The sequence below is a fragment of the Heteronotia binoei genome, chromosome 12 (assembly GCF_032191835.1).
Source record: "Heteronotia binoei isolate CCM8104 ecotype False Entrance Well chromosome 12, APGP_CSIRO_Hbin_v1, whole genome shotgun sequence".
NCBI lineage: Eukaryota > Metazoa > Chordata > Lepidosauria > Squamata > Gekkonidae > Heteronotia > Heteronotia binoei.
Window position 1 is genome coordinate 43,876,579 of NC_083234.1, and position 20,360 is coordinate 43,896,938.

The window sequence follows — 20,360 nt, forward strand, 5'->3', positions numbered from 1 at the left end:
AAGCGGGACCGTGGCCAGGATTTTAAAAGTCAGGAGGCACCCTTTCCCATCTACTGTGGGACTTGCCACTTCTCAAAAGCTCTCTGGGGTTGGGGCAAAATCTGGAGGCTCTAAATGTGGCCAAGTCAAGGTAGCCAACCCTAAAACTTTGGAGTGAAGAAGGGACTGCACCTTGTGTACAAGCAGGGGGGTTTCCTTTCACCTCCCTCCCCACACCCTGGCACTTTGCAGCCAGCAGCCCCATCTGTTCCCTCCCTCCCCAGCCCATTCCACGTGGCTTCTTCTGCCTCACACTCCTCTGCCTCTCTCCTCCTTGCCTGCTGCTTTTGTTGCTGCAATGCACTGTGCCCTACTCAGCTCTCCTGGCTCTGGCTGCTGCTGCTGTTTTGCTGGCTCAGCCATGGCAAAAAGAAAAAGAAAAAAAGCAGGCTGCACCATGGAGTTGGGGGGCCCTGCCTGGAAGTCATGGAGCCTCTCTGTGGCTACGGGCCTGTCACTAAGGCTTATAGCCATTGATGGCAGTGACAGCCTTAGTGATTCTGGGGCACCAAGCAAAACTCACATAGGAGGCATCCGAATCACTGGCCTGGGTGCAGAGGGCAGACATGTATTTGGCACCTCTAGCAGCCTGGTTGGATGGTTATGATAGTCTTCACCGCTTTGGGTCCAATAAAATGTCAGTAGGACAATGTAACGTTGGAGATGACTCTGTGTGTATCGGAAGGAAATACTAGCACACAAGGGCTGAGGAATTTGTACAAACGCCTGTCCATGGTACATTCTTGTTGATTCTCTGCTTTGTTTTTATTGCATCTCAGTGTATAGTCAACACAGACCAAGTTGCTGAATTGCCGTTCAGATGCCAAAGACATATTTTCTTCACTTCAAGGAGTGAGCAAATCTTATCTGGGACATCCTTCTATGCTATAGTGCAATTTGTCAAGTAAACACTGCTATCTGCCACTGAGATTTCTACAATAAACTTACATTAATTTAAAAAAAAAACTTTCAACTGAAATGGATTGGGCATATGTCAGTGGGTGGAAAGGGAGATGGATGATGGAAGTGGCTGGACCACAGGACTGATAGCCCCAGGGGTGCTGATTTTCCTAGTGGAAATTGGAGGAGGGAGGATGGGAGGCATTTTTGCAGAAATGCCAGCGGCCTTGAAAGAGAGCACAGTGGACCTGAAGGCTGAAATAGGGTGAGACAGGATAAGGAGGAACAGATGGGGCCAAAAATGATGAAACCATAGAGGTTGGAGTGGGAGGAATGCTGCTACAGAAATGTGAGATGCCCAGAAGTCTTTCCCAATGGCCAGCTCAAGAGTGCTGGCAGCTGTCCTCCTGAAGCTGTCCTTATGGGCCTAGACAAATGATGTTAAGACAACAGTGCCAGGGCCTTTGTTTTAGCTTGGGTGGCCCCAGGCTCCATGTGGCAGAGCACCTATATTTCTTGTTCACTTGTTAAATCCAGACACTGAGCAACTATTGTTCTTGCGCACCAGTAATTTTTAAGGTAGTTTTTTTCCTCCCAGGGAATTTTCTTCATATTGGTTTGCCAGCTAACAAACCCTTCGATGTCTGGCTTGGAGTGCCTGTGCATGGCAGTGGATTCTGGGTTCTCTTAGTGGCTTTGCTCATGCTAGGTTCTGAAAAACATCCTGGCCTTCAGAGTTGTGCTCCCATGCAGACGACGAGCGTGGAATGCATGCACTAGCTACTCCAGCAAAAGAGCCCCAGAGGCACCTTTTAGCAGGAGAAAGGAGAATTTACCCCGTGGCCCAGTTACTAGCCATCTCTAAGGAGTGGGAAAGAGCCATGGCTCAGAGGTAGAATATCATCTTTACACTCAGAAGACCTGAGTATCAATTCCTGGCATCTCCAGTTAAAAGGATCAAGTAGTAGAGTTTTGCTCTGTGCACATGGTATTTATTTTATTTATTTATTTATTCGTGATTTATATCCCACCCTTCCCACAAGTGGCTCAGGGTGGTAACAGTGAATACTTATCTGATAAGATAAAAAATGCACACCTTTTCTCTCTCTCTCTCTCTGTGTGGAGTAATTCCTACATTATATTAAATGCATTTACAATTGAACATGTGATTTAAACCTCAGTTATCCAAGCACTGATCCCCATTTTTTGTTTTAGTGTGCACAGACTGGCTGTTTATTACAAACAGATGTCTACATGTACATGTGTTGAATGTAACATCTGAACAGGGGTATATAAAACAGGTTCAGGCGTTCATGTGAGTTTCTCTTTCTAGTATTCACACACACACACATGAATGACAGGAGTTAAAAATGTCAACCATTGTCACCATTCACAAAGGATGCAGGTGTTCCATTTGTTCCTGGAAGTGAAACTATGTTATCTCAGAAAACTTTTATTCCAACAAAGAACCACAGACTTTTCCTGGCCAGTTGCTTCTGTTTGCCCTAAACATAAAGACAAGCTTTAGGAGTGCAGCATGGCAGAACTTTCCCCATAGTCTCTTTGTGTCTTGGTAATTGTGGGGCCAGTTGAGGCTTTTAAGTGGGGCAGTGCAACCATACAGTTTCCATCTTTTTGTTCTGGTCTAGGAGGTAAGCTATCTCTGAGACCATGTTTTTCCTCATCAAATTCCACTTGTCTGCACTCTTCCAGCCAGCCACTGAGGATTCCTTGTCATCCCAAGGAATACCTCATACTTTTCAACATAGAGAGCCAGTTCCAGATTTTGGGGGACCCTGGGCTGAGAGAGCCCAGAGTCCCCCTCCTCTCTTCTGCCCACCACCAGGCCCCTTGCTCATGCCTCCCCACGTGCTGACCCATGTGCTTGGGCATCCTCTCTCCTCCGCCCCTGTTGAGCCCTTTTACTGCACACCCTCACAGCTGCCTGTGCTACTTGTGTGCTTTCACCACCTGTAATGCAGGCTGTGTGTATGGCTGAGAGCATGGATGGTTGGAGTGCTTGAAAGCAAGTGGGTGGGGAAAGGGCCTGCAGGTCAGTAGCAGTGGGCTCCAACAGAAGTCCGAGGCCCTTGCAACTGCCCCTTCCTCAGGAAATGCTGACACCAGCCTAGTTAACATCACCCCCCTCCATCCCTTCCTCATTCCAGAAGGTATCAAGGACACTCAGGACCAACTGGCACATTATGCTGGAAGTTCTGTGAATAATAATACAAGATTGGATTTATACACCACTCTTCACCACCTGATGGAGTCTCAGAGTGGTTTACAGTCTCCTTCCCTTCCTCTTCCCACAACCGACACCTGTGAGGTAGGTGGGGTTGAGAGAGCTCTGACAGAAACTGCTCTTGAGAGGAACAGCTCTGCAAGAACTGTGATTGGCCATGCAGCAGCTGCATGTGGAGGAGTGGAGAATCAAACCCAGTTTTCCAGATTAGAGTCTGCCACTCTTAACTACTACAGCACGCTGGCTCTTTAAGCCCCTCACCCATGTAGTTTTCTTAACCTGGACTGGCCACACAGAGCAGCCATTTGTCCTGTTAGAGCACAGGTCTCCAAGCTTTTTGAGCCTGTGGGGCACTTTTGGAATTCTGACACTGGATGGTGGGCATGTCTACAAAATGGTTACCACAGGAAGTGGAGCCAACCATAAAATGCCAGGGAGCAAGGCTATATATCACTTTAATGGTGCCTTTTCAACATTTCAGGCAGAAGTCCCATTCAGGTAGAATGCCTTTTAGTCTATGTGACGGAACCGGCCCGATTCTGCCTTCAGACCCGGTCCCGTCAGCTCCCTATTGAGTCGCCAACTCCTGGAGGGAGCTATTTCTCCTCCTGCCCCTTGGGCGCGCTGCCACCACCTGCTCAGTCCCGGGGTTCAGATTGAGAGGAACAGGACTCCCAATCCCCCTCTCCAGCTGTGAGGCCAGGCCTCCAGGTCCTCTGCCACCCTGCACTTGGGTTTCACAGAGACCTCAGCGCTTCTTTGGGGCACCCCTGGAGGATTGGCACCTTATCCAACTGCATGCCTTCCCCCTTCCCCGGGGCCCCCTTCTCAACACAGCGTGGTCTAAAGCGGTCTGGGGATCTATGTGGTACAGAGATTGACTGCCAGCATTTAAACAGTAAAAATATATTTATTTAAAAAAGAGAAACAGATAGGAAAAGAAAAACAAAACAAAAACAGTTGCATTTAAAAAGTTAGCACAGCACACGCACAGCAAACAGCCTGACAAACAAAATGTGTGATAAACGCGTCCTGCTGGCCCTGATCTAAACTTGCCCTGTCTTGTGAATTACTTACTTAGTCTGCCTGCTTGGGGGCCTCCCAGGCAGGAGCCTCCATTGCTCACCACATGCTTCCTCGAGCGCTGGCCTCCAACTGCCCTTCTCTTCCTGCTAACACACATGCAAAGAACAAAAGCATTTCCTGCCTCTCTAGGAGATTTTCCCCCTAGCGTTGTTGGTTTGGCTCTGGAAGGGAGGGGGGGAGTGAGGGGAAGGCTACAAAGCCTGCTGAGGGATTTACTGACCCCTGCCAAATGAAGCACCACCACCGACTAAAATGGCGTTTCTCCACACGTCCCCCTCCTTAAATTCTGAGCCGGAGGGGTTGCCTCCTACAGAGGTGACCCCGTAGCAGAATCCAAACAAACAAGGAGAAACCCGTTAACCAAAATATCACAAACATTCAGGTATTTCTCCAATAATACACAAAGTCCCACAACCTAGGTGTCCATGTCCTTTCTGGACAGAACATTGCATTGCTGCATGCAGAAGGAATGTCCAGTCTTTAAGATGTACTCCTCCATCTCCCAGGACCACCTCTGGAGTTTGGTGCTCTCCCTCCGTTGCTGCTGTTGCTGGGGTGAGGGGCCCATCCAAGGAGCAAATTCCTGGCCCCACATATGAGGCTGGAAACTGCCCAGTTCCCACACAGTTGCCTCTTCTTTATCCCTCATTGGTGGAATGTTCCCTCTGTCCACTCTGTCCTCCCAGAAAACTACCTCTGGTGCTGCAAACAATTGCTGTCCCAGCTTCTTTTTGTCTCCTTCCTTCCTACCTATATGCAACACCATGGACCTCGCAGAGAATGGCTGTGGTATATTCACCTGCACCACTTTAACTGCCTTTCCTGTCTTCTCCATAGCCACCACATAAGTAGCCTCGTCTAGGTCATCCACAATCACATGGGGTCCCTCCCATTCCACTTTCCGTTCACCAGTATGAAGGGGCAGGAAAACCATCACCCTATCCCCTGTCTCAGCTTCTGCGAACTCCACTTTCTGGTCCCTTGCCACCTCACACAGTGGTTCCAGCCTAGGGTCACTTTGAACCTCAGACAGGAACATTTCTGGCTCCCCCAGACTTCCTATCATCTGTTCCTTCAAGCCACCCCTAGTCCCACTGTTTCCAGAACACTCAGCCAAAGTTTGATCTGGGTTCCCCGCCCCCTCAGTTGGTTTTTCAGTGTCAACCAACTGAGCTCCTTCCTGCCTGGAAGGCTCCACAGCATCCTGCTGCCCTTGCGGAAATTGGCACCCCTCTTCCCATTGGGCACACCCTCCTGCAGGGCTTGAGACAGGCTGGTCCTCCCCCTCCCTGGTTGGTGGTGAGGTGGCTTCCCTAACGTTGCCTTCCTCCCCCCACCTTCCCCTGAGGGTTTGGCTTGGGTTCTCAGTCCCCTCGGTTGGTTTTTCAGCACTACCAAACTGACCCCCTTCCTGCCTGGAAGGTCCCACAGCTTCCCAGGATTCCTGTCTGCCCTGCTTCAAGACGACCCGTTTTGAGAGCGTCTCGGACGATCCCACTTCCTGATCCACAGCTACTTGGTGAACCGGTTCCAACCTAAGGCCGCTCCGGACCCCATTCTGGAACCGCTCCCGTCCCCCCAAGCCTTCAGCTATGTGCTCCTCTGAGCCCACATTAGCCTTGCTGCTCTCAAAATCTCCTGTGAAATCTCCACTCTCCACCTCGGTCTCTTCAGCTTGCACATCCTTTACGCTAGACAGGTTCCCTTCCTCGCTAGGAACATCCACAGCCTCTTGCTGCACTTGGGGAAAGCTACACCCCTCTTCCCCTTGGGAACACCCTACTCCAGGACTTGAGACAGGCTGGTCCTCCCCCTCCCTGGTGACTGCCCTCTCTTCGTCCTCAGTAACCTGGGTTATTTCCCCCTCCCTGGTTGGTGGTGAGGTGGCTTCCTTAAAGTTGCCTTCCTCCTCCCACTTTCCCCTGGGGGTTTGGCTGCGGGTTACAGCATTGATAGAGTACTGGCCAACCAACAAATCCCGGCCCAATAACACTGGAACTGTTTGTTCCTTCATTACCCCACATTCAGAATAGGATTTACCTTCTTGTGGAGCCAAACCCCTGAACTGCTTTCGGGAGTGGTCTGGCCCCAGTTTAAACCTTTTAAATACAATGGCTTTATAGGCCGCAAAAGTTATCCCCCCATCTTCCACAGGCATGCTGTAATAGATGGCTGAAAGCTCTCCAGTCAGGTTGCTACAGAGGTAAGACATATAGTCCTCCTCTGCAATCCCCCACTGTTTGGCTGCCCTCTCAAAGTTGGAGAGGTATATGGAGGGGTCTTCTCCCTCTTGGTACACTGCAAAGTCCTTGCGGGTGACTTGGATCTCTTTGCTTAGTTCAGCTTCCAGACGTAGCACCTCAAGCTCATGGCGACGTTGCTCTTCCTGCTCCCGTCTGCGGATCTCAGCTCTCTCTCTTTCCTCCCGTCTGCGGATCTCAGCTCTCTCTTTTTCCTCCTGTCTGCGGACCTCAGCTTGTCTCAGCTCCCTCTCTCTTTCCTCCTGTCTGCGGATCTCAGCTTGTCTCAGCTCCCTCTCTGCTTGTCTTTCCTCTCTCTCTCTTTCCTCCTGTCTGCGGTCTCGGTCCGCCTCGATACGCATTCTCTCCAGTTCCATCTGTAGCCGCAAGGTTGCTTCTGACTGGGTGGGGGCCACTTTTGCAAGTGCCCCTGCATGCTGATGATACTCCAAAAGGAGGTCTTTCATATCTACTACAGTCATGTTGTCACACTCCAGCTTGTGCTTTGCACACTCTTCCTGGAGCTGTGGCTTTGTCATCTTCAGGATTTCCCGCATCTTAGCACGCTCCATCCTAACTAGCTAAACTTTCCCTACTCCAGTTGACCCGAAAATAAAACAAAACCTCTGTTGCTTCCTCTGGGTGCTTGCACGCATCAAAAAAGCAAAAATGCCTGGCCAATCAAGTTCTCTGTTTGTTCTTATCGCACCGCTGCCGCCAAGTGTGGCGGAACCGGCCCGATTCTGCCTTCAGACCCGGTCCCGTCAGCTCCCTATTGAGTCGCCAACTCCTGGAGGGAGCTATTTCTCCTCCTGCCCCTTGGGCGCGCTGCCACCACCTGCTCAGTCCCGGGGTTCAGATTGAGAGGAACAGGACTCCCAATCCCCCTTTCCAGCTACGAGGCCCGGCCTCCAGGTCCTCTGCCACCCTTCACTTGGGTTTCACAGAGACCTCAGCGCTTCTTTGGGGCACCCCTGGAGGATTGGCACCTTATCCAACTGCATGCCTTCCCCCTTCCCCGGGGCCCCCTTCTCAACACAGCGTGGTCTAAAGCGGTCTGGGGATCTATGTGGTACAGAGATTGACTGCCAGCATTTAAACAGTAAAAATATATTTATTTAAAAAAGAGAAACAGATAGGAAAAGAAAAACAAAACAAAAACAGTTGCATTTAAAAAGTTAGCACAGCACAGCACAGCACACGCACAGCAAACAGCCTGACAAACAAAATGTGTGATTAACGCGTCCTGCTGGCCCTGATCTAAACTTGCCCTGTCTTGTGAATTACTTACTTAGTCTGCCTGCCTGGGGGCCTCCCAGGCAGGAGCCTCCATTGCTCACCACATGCTTCCTCGAGCGCTGGCCTCCAACTGCCCTTCTCTTCCTGCTAACACACATGCAAAGAACAAAAGCATTTCCTGCCTCTCTAGGAGATTTTCCCCCTAGCGTTGTTGGTTTGGCTCTGGAAGGGAGGGGGGGAGTGAGGGGAAGGCTACAAAGCCTGCTGAGGGATTTACTGACCCCTGCCAAATGAAGCACCACCACCGACTAAAATGGCATTTCTCCACAGTCTGCATAGCCAATCAGAACCCCTGCTGGGCAAAACCCACCCACTTTCTAACAGTACTTGGCAGGCTCAAGGAAAAGTGTTGGCAGGCACCATTTTGGGAACCCTTGCATTAGGCCCTGCAGAAGACCTGTATGCTTTCGCCAGGGTAATACTGTGGGAGGCAGGGAATTTAATTCATTGATGCAGAAAAGTCTAGGGCTGCTAATCCCCAGGTGGGGGCAGAGGATGCCCTGGTTTGGATGCCCTCCCCCCATTTCAAGGTCATCAGAAAGTGTGTGGGGGGAAATGTCTGCTGGGCACTCCATTATTCCATTTGGAGACCGATTCCCATAGAGTATAATAAATTGATCCATGCATATTGGGGGTTCGGGGGGGGGGGCTGCGTTTTGAGGTAGAGGCACCAAATTTTTAGCATAGCATCTGGTGCCTTTTCTCAACCTCCCTGCCAAGTTTCAAAAAGATTGGACCAGGGGGTCCAATTCTATGAGCCCCAAAATAAGGCGCCCCTATCCTTCATGATTCCAAATGGAGGGAAGGCATTTAAAAGGAGCATGGTTCCTTTAAAAGCGATGGCTAGAACTCCCTTCAGAGTTCAATTGTGCTTGTCACAACCTTGCTCCTGGCTCCACCCCCAAAGTCCCCAGATATTTCTTGAGTTATACTTGGGAACCCTAGAAAAGTCCAATATTTGCATATCCCTTGAAGTCCAGTTAGGCCCTGCCAGCTGTTTTTAAATCTGTGGTGGCCAGGCCCCTCACTGGCTTGATCTATTTAGGGTCTTATCAGCAATCTTCACTAATGTTTGCTCAGCTCTACTGGTCATTGGTCAGCAGGGATGCTACACCCAGGCCAAAGGTTTCCTCAGTACCCTGAATCTCGAAGCGAGCACACTGCATGATCAGCACATACCAGCTGTAATTTGCAGCCGATCCCTACAAATGACAGACCAGCACCCACAGCAAAAGTCCGAACTTCCCCTGATGGACTAAGCCCTGCGTTTCCAGAGCGATCTCCCAACTCCAGCTGCATTCAGATAATGATGGAAATGAATAATGAGCATGCAAATGAGACACTGCCTTTCAGTTTGAGAAGATTTCATATTTCTGAAGATTATGGCTTTCTTCTTCCAAATCCACTGGTAGGAAGGCAGACTGTACATGCTGCCTGGGGGCAGAAGGGGGCAGGGGAGGTGGGGAGGGAGGAGGATCAAAGCCTTCCAAGAAGGGGGGATTTGCATGTCTTTTACCAAGTCAATTGCTAATGTCTAATCGTATTTAGAGATTTGTTGGGTTTGTGAAGTTGGCTGGATTGGAGTTTGTTTCTTTGGCTGAATGCTGAAGAGATTCAGCAGGGAAGGAGGCTTTTAAGAAGTTAGCCGGAACAAACAAACCACCCTTAGGCATTTTGACATCCTGAATGAGTTAAATATTGAAAAAGAAGCACCAGATTTCAAACTTTCAGAGAAGCAGTATGTCCCCTAACATCAGATGTGTAGAGACTGGCTATGGTTTTTTACATAGGGATGTGAGCAGGGCTGGCTCGCCCACTAGGCAAACTAGGCAGTTGCCTAGGGCACTGGCAGGGTGGGGGCACCACATTTGGCCTTCCCCCTCCCCCTTAGGCAAATGCCTAGTTTGCCTGCTCCCCAGCCTCCTCCTCCCACCCTTCCCCACCAGGCCTATTCAATGCCCTGAAATAGGTGGTCAAGTGCCGCACTCTCGGGCTATCTAAAGGCACCCCCTGCCGATCAGCTGATCAGTGGATAAAACCGCACTGGAGGCTTCCAGCTCCTGAGAGTTCCACCTCCTCCTTCCCACCTTGCCCATTGAATAGTAGGTGCAGCTGCATAACAATCCCTGGATGAGCTCTACAAAATGACCCCTGCCAGCCTCCGTGGGGCATCTGGGGATCTCCTGGAATTTAGCTCATCTCCAGACTACAGAGATCACTTCCCTTGGAGAAAACCCTGCTAGAAGTTTGTGAATATTCAGTGTTGGAAACCAAATACTTTGGGCCATTGGCCTCATTGGGTTCCTCTTACATCTTTTGGCTGCCTTTGAATTCCTCTGGATTCTTTGCTTCAGCAAGAACCTCCACCTTGGAGGTTCACTTTCAAGCTCCTAGCCAGAAAGAGGCTAGAAATATTGTTTTAATTCCAGTCCATGATTGCACAACTCCTAAAACAGAACCCCTAATCTTGCTTGTGAAACATCTTTGGTATCATGTTGGAGCCAGCAGAGCATATGGTGCCAGGCTTAAATGCCCACAACACTCTCACTTCCAGTGTATAGTTGCACAGCTCATGAGCAGGGGTGGATCTGTTCAGTGCCTGGATAGGTATTGTCCTGAGAATTCTGTATTAGCAGTTTTTGTTTCCCACCTAATGGAAGCAAGGTGGGTTTAAAATGTCATTAATTCTGCTGATTAATCAGCTGTCTGGTGGGGAAACCGAATGAATCCTATCTGCCTTTATGTGTGCACGATCTTTACCTGGGTGGGCACCTGAGTGTTTTTTAAACAATATCAAGAACTTTGTTTGATTATACACAAGAAGTGAGATTTGAAGGGTTGAAATGCTATTCAATTGTGCTGTCCTCTCTCCTCACTGTCGCTTTGGCACTGCACTCTGGATTGCTGTAGTTCCTGAGAGGCAAGAGGATTATACATGATGTATGCTCTTGACTGCAGAAATGAGCTAGCAGAGAGAGTAGAGGGCCAGAGGGCAGCAAGTATCTGATTCACATCTCTGCTGCCTAGCTGGCCTTAGTCCAGGTGCAGCCTCCCAGCATCTTGTGTAATATGGGAATCATCATACTAGCCCACTTTAGAGAGCTGTTGTTCTTATTAAGCAGGACTTTCTAAAGCACTTTGAGAACTTCAGGAAAACACTGTATGATTGAGTACCATCGTAATTACTTTGTATGTTCCAGTGCCAAGCTGTTTTTTTTTAAAACATATTTTGGGCTGAACCCTGTTTCAAATTGAGTCCCAGCAACCCTGTTCAAATCTGTACCCCCATAGATCTGCTCTGCAGATTAAATTAATAGGAAAGTAATAATTTCAAGGTGGGTGGGATTTCCTAAGGCATGAAGGTTTCCTCCCTTTTTATTGCAATGTAGAGAACTTTTCCATCCAGGATACTAGGATAAAATAGTTCGATTTTCTTTTTTTTCTTAAAAAAAAAAAAAAAAGAGAATTAACCTTCCCTGGAAACAAAGTCCATTTCAGTTTAGTGTATCAGCAGACTGTGACAGTGATAAGAGCTTTTCTTCAATGGACAAGATAATGCCTCTTAAAATCTGAGTGGACAAAGAGGAAAGATAAGATGTTATGCAACACCAGGAAACATTTAAAAAAAATCACAGAAAGAGAAAGAGAGAAAGGAAGGGAGGGGAATCTCTGGTTTTAGCTAAACCCTTTTCTAAATCTTCCTCTCAGTTTTTGGGATAGCTGCAGACACAGAAGTTAGAGAACTGGCAATTTGGTTCATGTTGGTTGTCAGTAGATAATAAAATTGGCAGATTTCCTTACACTTTTCATCTCAAAAAGTCTCAACGGATCAAACTTCATTAAACCTTCAGACAGCTCAGAAACCATGGGGTTCTAGAGACTATCACTATGCGTCTGTCAGGCCTTTTAAGGAAAAAACAGTAAAATTAAACAAAAGCAGTTCTTTCCTGGACCAGCTGAGCTCAACATATCTTGAAAATTGAGGTAAAAATACATTCTCTCATTTACTATTTGTGAAACCTGGAACCCTATGTATTGGGAAGTTTTCCTGCATAGGCTCCACTGAACTGAACAAGAGCTGAAGAAAAAGAACCCTTCCCAATAGATGGTGCCCCAGTGGGTCACATTTGTCATGGATTTTGCCTCCCTTGAGGTACTTAAAATTTGTCCCCCTCACCTAGATGGTTGCTTCACATAGGTTTGCCAGCTCTGGGATGGGAAATTCTTGGAGATTCTGGGGTTTGGAAGGGACCTCAGCAAGGTGCCATTACACCCCACCCTCCAAAGCAGCCATTTTCTCCAGGTGAACTGATCTTGGTCATCTGGAGATCAATAAAACTGACCTTTTTCGGCAGGTCTACAGTAACTAATGCAGGAGGAGCTGCCACTGTTATGCCGCTGAATATTACCATCCATCTATAAGACACCTAATAGACCAATTACAGAGAATTAAGAACTAAAATAAAGCTGGACCGCCTATGTAGGAAATTTTATAGCACCATTTTAAAGTTTAAATTATAAATTGCTGATATGTGTTTTGATTTTATAATTAGCAGGTATTGTTATTGTTGCATTTTGACTGTGAGCCACCCAGAGTCCACATGTGGGCAGCATATAAATTTAAAGTAATAAAATAAATAAATAATAAGGGGAGATTCAGGTGCTACTTGGAAGCTGGCAACCCCATAATGTAGATCGGGATATGATTGCATCTATGTTCCATTTAAGGTTGGCCATGTGGTCATCAAGTTGGTCACTTGGTCTTTTTTGTTAGCTGCCATCTCTGTCCCTCATGGCAGTGGTCCATCTCTGCCTCTTCATCAAAGTGACTGGTTTAGGCTGCAATCCTGTACATACCTCCTTGAGAGAAAGTCTCCTGGAAAACAGTGAAAGCTGCTTGTCAGAAAGCATGAATGTTAATCTGAGGACCCAATATAAGCAAATGGCACACTATCATCTTAGCAGCACCCCCATTTCATAGATCAGAGGCAGGGCCAGATTAACAATTAGGCCAATTAGACACTGGCCTATGGGCCCCCACACCTTTTGCGGCCCTGGGCTAGCTTTCCCTCCTGTTTGCAGCTCTCGGAGCCTGCACAGACAGCCAGCAACTGAACCACTCTTTGTCCAGCTTGCCTTGTGCAGCTGCTGCTGCTGTTGTTGCCAAGTTTGCCTCTCTCTGCTTCTCCCTGCAGCTTTGTCAAAGGGGCTTTTGAGAAGGTGCTTGTAGGTTGCAGCAGGGGCCGTGGGTGATGGGGCAGGTGCTCCAACACTGAGATAATTTGCAACCCGCCCCCCTGTCTAGGGGTTTCCACAGGGTTTAATCTGGCACTGATCAGAGGTGTCAAACTCATTTGTTACGAGGGCCAGATCTGACATAAATGTTACTTTGTCAGGCTGGGCCTCACATGCCATAAAATGTAATACCAGGTACTGAAAATACAAACTTTATAAAGGACACAAGCAAACCCAATTAGCCATATAATTTTTTACTCAAAATACAAGCATGCTTAAAATATTAACCTTCTTACAGTATTTCCTTAAAGTATCTCCCTGATGCCCACCCTCCCACTTACACCACTCATTATGTATTAGCACTGGGACACTATACAGGGACATAATGCACAGCCTCTATCATCTGGCAATAAAGGTAATGGATCAGTTGCTTGTGGGACTGGATAAGAGCCCTGGATGGGCCAGTTCTGGCCTGTGGGTCATATGTTTGACCCCCTGTCATAGATGGTCAGAGGCAGCACATGAGAATTCATAGTTTCCATGCCCCACTCAGGGCTGGACATGAGTTTGTCACCCCCAGAAGCCTGGCACCCTAGGCAATCACCTAGTTTGCCTACTGGTCCCACTTGCATATTGGAAGAGGCCCATTGAAGGTGCCATCCTAAATCCCCCAAAATATTGCAGCAAGCACGGGCTTGGGGGAGTGGTAGTGAATAGATTGTAAAGCTCTCTTTTAAGCCTTTTGTCCTAAATCCTGGTCCATATTTGGCCATGGGGCCTTCTTTCTCATCTGTTTTATAGAAAGAACTCCCTCCTTTCTATAGCCCTTGGATGGCGATCGCCCACAACCTTCCTCATCTGATTGAGAATCATCAGCTTCGTTCATATGTAGAAAAGGTACTGGGTTTTATTATGTATAAATTTAAGGAGCTTTAAGGATTTTAGGGCGACGATGGATGTAATAAGAAAAATGGAGCTTGGAGTGAGTCCCTCAGCCATGAGATGAGATTAAGACTGAGAATATATTATTTTGGAGTTTCTCTCTGCCAGTGTTCCACCTCTTGTCGATTCCTGTTTCATGAGGTTAATTTCTAAGATAAATTCTGTAACTGAATTATAAGAACATAAGAACAAAATCACTGCCACAAGAGGTGATGGTGGTTACAAGCATAGCCAGCTTCATTGGATTGGATAAACATATGGAGCAGAGGTCCATCAGTGGCTATTAGCCACAACATATTCTTGGAGCTCTCTGTTTTGGGCAGTGATGCTCTGTATTCTTAGTGCTTGGGATGGGCAACAGTGGGAGGGCTTCTAGTGTCCTGGACCCACTAATGGATCTCCTGAAGTCACCTGGTTTTTTTGGCCACTGTGTGACAGTGTTGGACTGGATGGGCCATTGGCCTGATCCAACATGGCTTCTCTTATGTTCTTAAGTTCATATACAGGTTACTGCAGTTTTCAGTTCCCGCACTTCATCTGCAGTTGTTTCTCATTTGTCACTGGCATGCACATCTGTATTGACCAAACACTGGAAAAGGCAATGATAACGTGATTGCATCAAGATTCTTTTTATGCAGGGTTTTCATGATGTGTGATCATACATTAACTTAAGGATCAGAACTTTAGGGGTCAATTGAATTCCTTTCATCGCTTTGCAATGCTGAGAAATTTCCTCTAGAGGTCACTAGTGCCTCAGAAGTCAATCCTCCCAATACCCTGTCATGCGGTAACACTGAGTCTGGCCTCATGTCTTCATATACAGCTATTTAGAACTACTGCGCCAAGAACGGTTATCAAATTACCTAGCTAACTCCCTGTGATCAGCACATTAATTTACTGATGAATGCACAGCTACTTCTATCTGTTGGTATGTCAAAATAATAGCTTAGTGTTTCCTCCTGATGGGGTCTCGACTCAGAACCCAGTTCTCCACAGATGGTTAAAATCCAACAAAAGTCAAACTGAGATGTTTTAGTGCCTCAGACTGTGATTCCAAATTGCTTTCTACTGCTAATTAATACAAGACCCCCTCCACCAGGAAGAGCTTCTCCCTGCAAGTCCAACTGACATAAATAGGAGTTGTGCAAGAAGAGCACTGCTGAAATCCATGCAGGTGACCTCCCATTGCCTCGTGTGTGCTGGGGCTGCTCTCCTTGCTCCTTGCTTTGTTTCCAGCTCTGCTGCCCTTCATGTCCCTTTGAATTTGCTGCCTGAAAGAGCTTGATCCATGACAGAGCCATTTCCAAACTCTGTCAGGCACAACAGCAAGCCCAGAATCATACCAGCCAGGGTTTTTTAAAAACGTTTATTGGAATGAAAACACCTTGGAAGGAATGGCTGCACATTTGAGGGGCTGCCACATGCCTTCGCCTCCGTTCCCTATAATAGAGGGAGCAGGTGGGCAAGTAGCAATTGCTTCTGTTAGGAGTCACTGTGTTGTTTGTCTCCTTGCCTGCCAAATTTTCTTCTCCTGGGCAGTGGCAAGGGTTGGATTAGCAGCTGCTGACCTTAGGGAGATGAGTGTGGAGTGGCGAGGCATCATTGCTGCTACACTGTCATTCACATGCCTAGTGTTGAATACTGGGTTCGATTCATTCGGAATTCACACAGAACTGACTTTATTGGTAACTACATAATAAGACAACATGGCGGGGCTGAACCCCTGCCTATATGCATGCAAAAAGGACCACCCCCCAACTTCTCATACCAAATCACGGCAGTCACGTTTCATGCCCGGACCGCTCATTGGTTGCTTTAAAAGAGTCCAGATCTCAGACAGAAATATTGCGTCGCAAACGTTCCTGCAGTTGCCCAGTTGCCTGTGAAAGTTTCTCACCGTGCATAAAGTCTGATACATAACACCTAGCCACATCTGAATGCCAGCTTGCATGTTCATCTCTTTCAGGACAGCGACAGCTATCCATGGTTCAGGGAGAACCTGCTGCCACCTCTGTAAGGGCCCCGAGGGAGAGTTTGAGGTGAAGGTGGAAGATTCTAGCTAGCTGCCTTGAATATGAGGAAATAAAGCAGGACAGAAATCCTTTAAATAAATCAATTCAATAAATAGCCACAGTAAATAACTAAATAGCTGCTGTAAATACAGATGCTGCTGTTTACAGCATCTGTAAATAGATGCTGTAGCTCAGGTGTCAAATGGCCCCAAGCAGCTAATGCTGGTTTGATTTACTGTGCCAGAGGAAGCCAAATTCTACCACCATAGATAGGAGTACAGCATGTACACTGTAAGAGAAAGGCTCCAAAGAAGAGGAAATACAAAACACGAGAGGGAACCACTTCAGACACCACCCAGAGAGATAGGGCAGGTGTCTGTTCTCCTCAGGGGTGATCACAGGTCACTGATGGGCTTCCTTGGAATCCTGGATCCCCACGAACTGCCCAGTGATGCTGACTCCTGACTCCAGCCCTGCTGCTTAACAAGAAGGGATGTGTACTGATAAGCTTGCCTGCACAATAATTTCCATAGCCAGGGACTAGCCAGCACACAAGAAGCTCTGTTCCTTGGCCATGATTTTACAAGGCCAAGGCACTCACGCAAGCCACTTCTGGTAACCTGATTTGTGCAGAAAAGTGTATATGGAAACCATTGGAAGGCTGTAATTGGCAGGGCCTTCATTTGAGGTTCCATACTTGTATGTGACTCCCAGGGAAGACTGATGTGTTCCCAGTGGAGACAAAGAACTGGAGGTCTGTAACTCCACCATTCCTCTCACTGGGCCACCTCACACAGTGGTTCTTAAACGACTTAGACCCTCTGTTTGCAAAGTGCATTTCCAGTTAGCCCAGAGAGTCCATGCTGCAAATACTCCAAATACAGTTGCAAATCCAATAAACAAACCATGAAAGGCCAGCTAGAGATATTGAGGCAGAAAACACAAATGGCACCCCCTTCCTTTTCTGTTTATTACTGTCTAACACAGTGCAATGGGAAGTTCACCTGCACTAAAGAGCCAACGATTTTCTTTTTTTAAAATCCTGGAGTGGTTTACAAGAATAAGGAAACCAGATAGTGGTCCCCCAATACAACAGATTTTGAGGGCTGGTTCACTCGTGTATTACAGAGAAATACTTGACCAAGGAGCAGTGTAAGGTAGTGGGCTGTTCACCTCCCAATAAATCCCACTATCTTTTTTGTTCTCTCAGCTTCTAGTCGCAGCATATTATGCATATGGTATGAGTCATAATTGCTCACTTCTAGTCTCATCTCAGCAGCAGGCAGCAGGCTTTGCTGTTCCTGGCAGGGGAGGGGACAGTCCTCTGGCTGTCTCTGCCTGAATGAGGCAGTGCAGGCCAAATCCTCCAATGTGCAGAAAGGGTGCTTCAAGTGGTCATCCCCTGCAGCAGACGCTGGCCTTCCCTGCCACTTGGTCTTGGACGGGAAGAGAGAGCTAGAATGGAAAGTTAGGCCTACTCCCAAACAGGAAAGACGCCTGGCCTCGTTTCTGTGGCTATGGGATAATACATAGACAAACAAATGATACCTATACATACAGATTGCCATTTTCTCCAATTCATGACATATATATTCAGTGTATATAACAAAAATCCAAACTGGAGAGCCAGTTTGGTGTAGTGGTTAAGTGAGTGGACTCTTATCTGGGAGAACTGGGTTTGATTCCCCACTCCTCCACTTGCACCTGCTGGAATGGCCTTGGGTTAGCCATAGCTATCACAGGAGCTGTCCTTGAAAGAGCAACTTCTTTCTCAGCCCCATCCATCTCACAGGGTGTCTGTTGTGGGGGGAGAAGACATAGGAGATTGTAAGCTGCTCTGAGTCTCTGATTCAAGGAGAAGGGTGGGGTATAAATCTGCAATTCTTCTTCTTCTTCTTCTTCTTCTTCTTCTTCTTCTTCTTCTTCTTCTTCTTCTTCTTCTTCTTCTTCTTCTTCTTCTTCTTCTTCTTCTTCTTCTTCTTCTTCTTCTTCTTCTTCTTCTTCTTCTTCTTCTTCTTCTTCTTCTTCTTCTTCTTCTTCTTCTTCTCCCCAATGGTCTTTGGTGATGGTCTTTGCCACCCTGTTGCTCCCCCAAGTTAAATCATATGGTCAATCGACAGTAATGGACCAGTCATGGACCAGTGTGCCAACTCTATTCAGCAGGTGAATGTGTGAACTTAGCCCACTTGAACATTGCTCATGAGGAGTTAAGAAGTTCTCTCTATGGTCTGTGACCTGAAAATAATTCATTTGCCCACATATCACTTGATGCTGTGGAGATCATGTGATAAACATGTGCATGAGAACCGGTCCATAAGAATCTAGGAACTAGCAGACTCTGGCATGCTTGAAATAAATGGTTTTGCTGCACATCATTTCTATTTAACATCTTGCTTTTCAAACAGATGCCTCTGCTAAGCACCCAGCACCTTCAAGGCCACCGAGAACTGTATTTGGCTCATTTGATCCTCAGCTTTATCACAATGGGTTACGTCTGGCAGGAAGGTGAAAAAGGGACTGCCAAGGTAAAGCCCACAAGACCTATTCTTTGTATCATAAAGATAATTTTGTATGTATCTCAACAGCCTAGTTGTCAGTGGAGTGCGGTCCTTGTCTGCCTGAGCAACAAACAGATGTATTTTTAGGAATGAAGGAACATTAATTTCTATTGGGATGGAGCCCTAGTGTACATCACCTGAGTGTTGCACCTAAGGACCCACTGTAATATAGAAACCCAGTGTGGTGTAGTAGTGAGCCTGGAGAGGTCTGGATTCAAACGCCTCCTGTCGCTTGAGTAAGTCACTCTCTCCCAGACTGGCCTACCTGGGAGGATATTAACATGTTTGGGAAGAACCACAATCACCACAGTAAGCTCCTTGGAGGCTGGTTGAGTTCAAATTGACAATAATGATGGGGAAGTATGGCATCAAAATCACTTACTATTATTAGGCCTACCAGTTCCAGGGTGGGAAATTCCTGGAGATGTGGGGGTGGAATCTGGGGTTTGGGGAGGGGAGGGACCTCAGCAGGGATATGATGCCATAGAGTCTACCCTCCGAAGCAGCCATTTTCTCCAGGGGGATTGATGTCTGTTATCTGGAAATCAGTGGAATTTCTTGGAGCTCTCCAGCTCCCAGCTGGCAACTCGTAACAGTTACACAAACTGTTTCTGCAAGCACTCTGCTAAAGTCTTGAGAGGTAGTGACTTCATCCCACCATCCATTACAATTTATTCAGCCCAAAGTCTATGTCTGAAAATTGTAGGGAAACTTGAACATGTCTTGTGTCTTGCAGGTCCTGCCGAGAAACCTCGCCATTCCCTTTGGAAAGATTTCACAGGCTCTAGGGCTACCTCCGATCCTGGTTCATACAGATTTTGTTTTAGTAAACTGGAAGAAAAAGAATCCATATGGGTAAATGTAAGAAGAAAGGTCTTTGGGACTGGTGGACGGAAACCAGATCAAAACAGGAGCCTAGAATCTTAGCCTGTCTAAATCAGGTTTCTCTGTTCAGGACGGCTTGGCTCTTTGAATTGAGAGTACTTTTAATTGTTTGTCATACAGAGTCATGGCAGTGATGTTGGTCGCACAAAAGAATGCACATTTTAAATTGACTTGGGCTGTGGACAGGTTTGCAAGAATCCAATTTCAGCTGTTATAGGGCTCTCTGTAAGTGAAACAGGCCCTTCCTAATGTGCTGTGTCACATTCCCAAAACTGTATCAAACCAGAGACCTCTGGCTAACTGGTTTTTTTTTGTTGGTTTATGTAGATATTTGTAGGCTGCTCTCCAAGTTCCTAAATGGCATACCCTCTTGAAAAACAACATTAAAATAAAATGATTAAAAACAAAACAGCAAATAATAATTATAAAATCATGTTCAAACTACCACTTGAGAACCAAATCTTACATTTAAACCAGTTTGAATCCAGTGGTACCTTTAAGACCAATAAAGTTTAATTCTGGGTGTAAGCTATCCTGTGCATGCACACTTCTTCAGATATCTGAATGTGGAACAGTGCACATGCACAGGAAAGCTTATACCCAGAATTAAACTTTATTGGTCTTAAAGGTGCCACTGGACTCAAACTTTGTTCTATTTAAACCAGCAGTCATTTCTTCTCTCCTAGCAAACTTTACAGAAGGATTAATAATGTTTAACAGAGAATCTGAGCATAACTCACGAAATTACAATTCCCAGTATTCTTAGGGAAGAAGAAACTCATGACTGGTTAACTAGAATAAAATCAATACACTCTTTGTAATATTGATGTTCCTCACAGGATTAGGGCTCCCTGGGTTGAGGAAATTATAAACAACCATTTTAGGCATATAGTTTAGTTATGACCTTCAAAAAGATGAT

The 20,360-nt window shown here is 46.8% G+C and overlaps 1 protein-coding gene across 1 annotated transcript in view; it reads left to right on the forward strand.

Moving 5' to 3' along the window:
* Positions 1–8,973: 8,973 nt before the first annotated feature.
* LOC132580500 (indoleamine 2,3-dioxygenase 2-like) overlaps positions 8,974–20,360 on the forward strand; it is a 29,735-nt gene continuing 18,348 nt past the window's right edge. The window contains exons 1-4 of the mRNA XM_060251341.1: positions 8,974–9,217; positions 13,846–13,941; positions 18,404–18,523; positions 19,293–19,411. Coding sequence (XP_060107324.1) covers positions 9,116–9,217; positions 13,846–13,941; positions 18,404–18,523; positions 19,293–19,411 — 437 coding nt within the window. The 5' untranslated portion in view covers positions 8,974–9,115. The remainder of the gene's footprint in view (positions 9,218–13,845; positions 13,942–18,403; positions 18,524–19,292; positions 19,412–20,360) is intronic.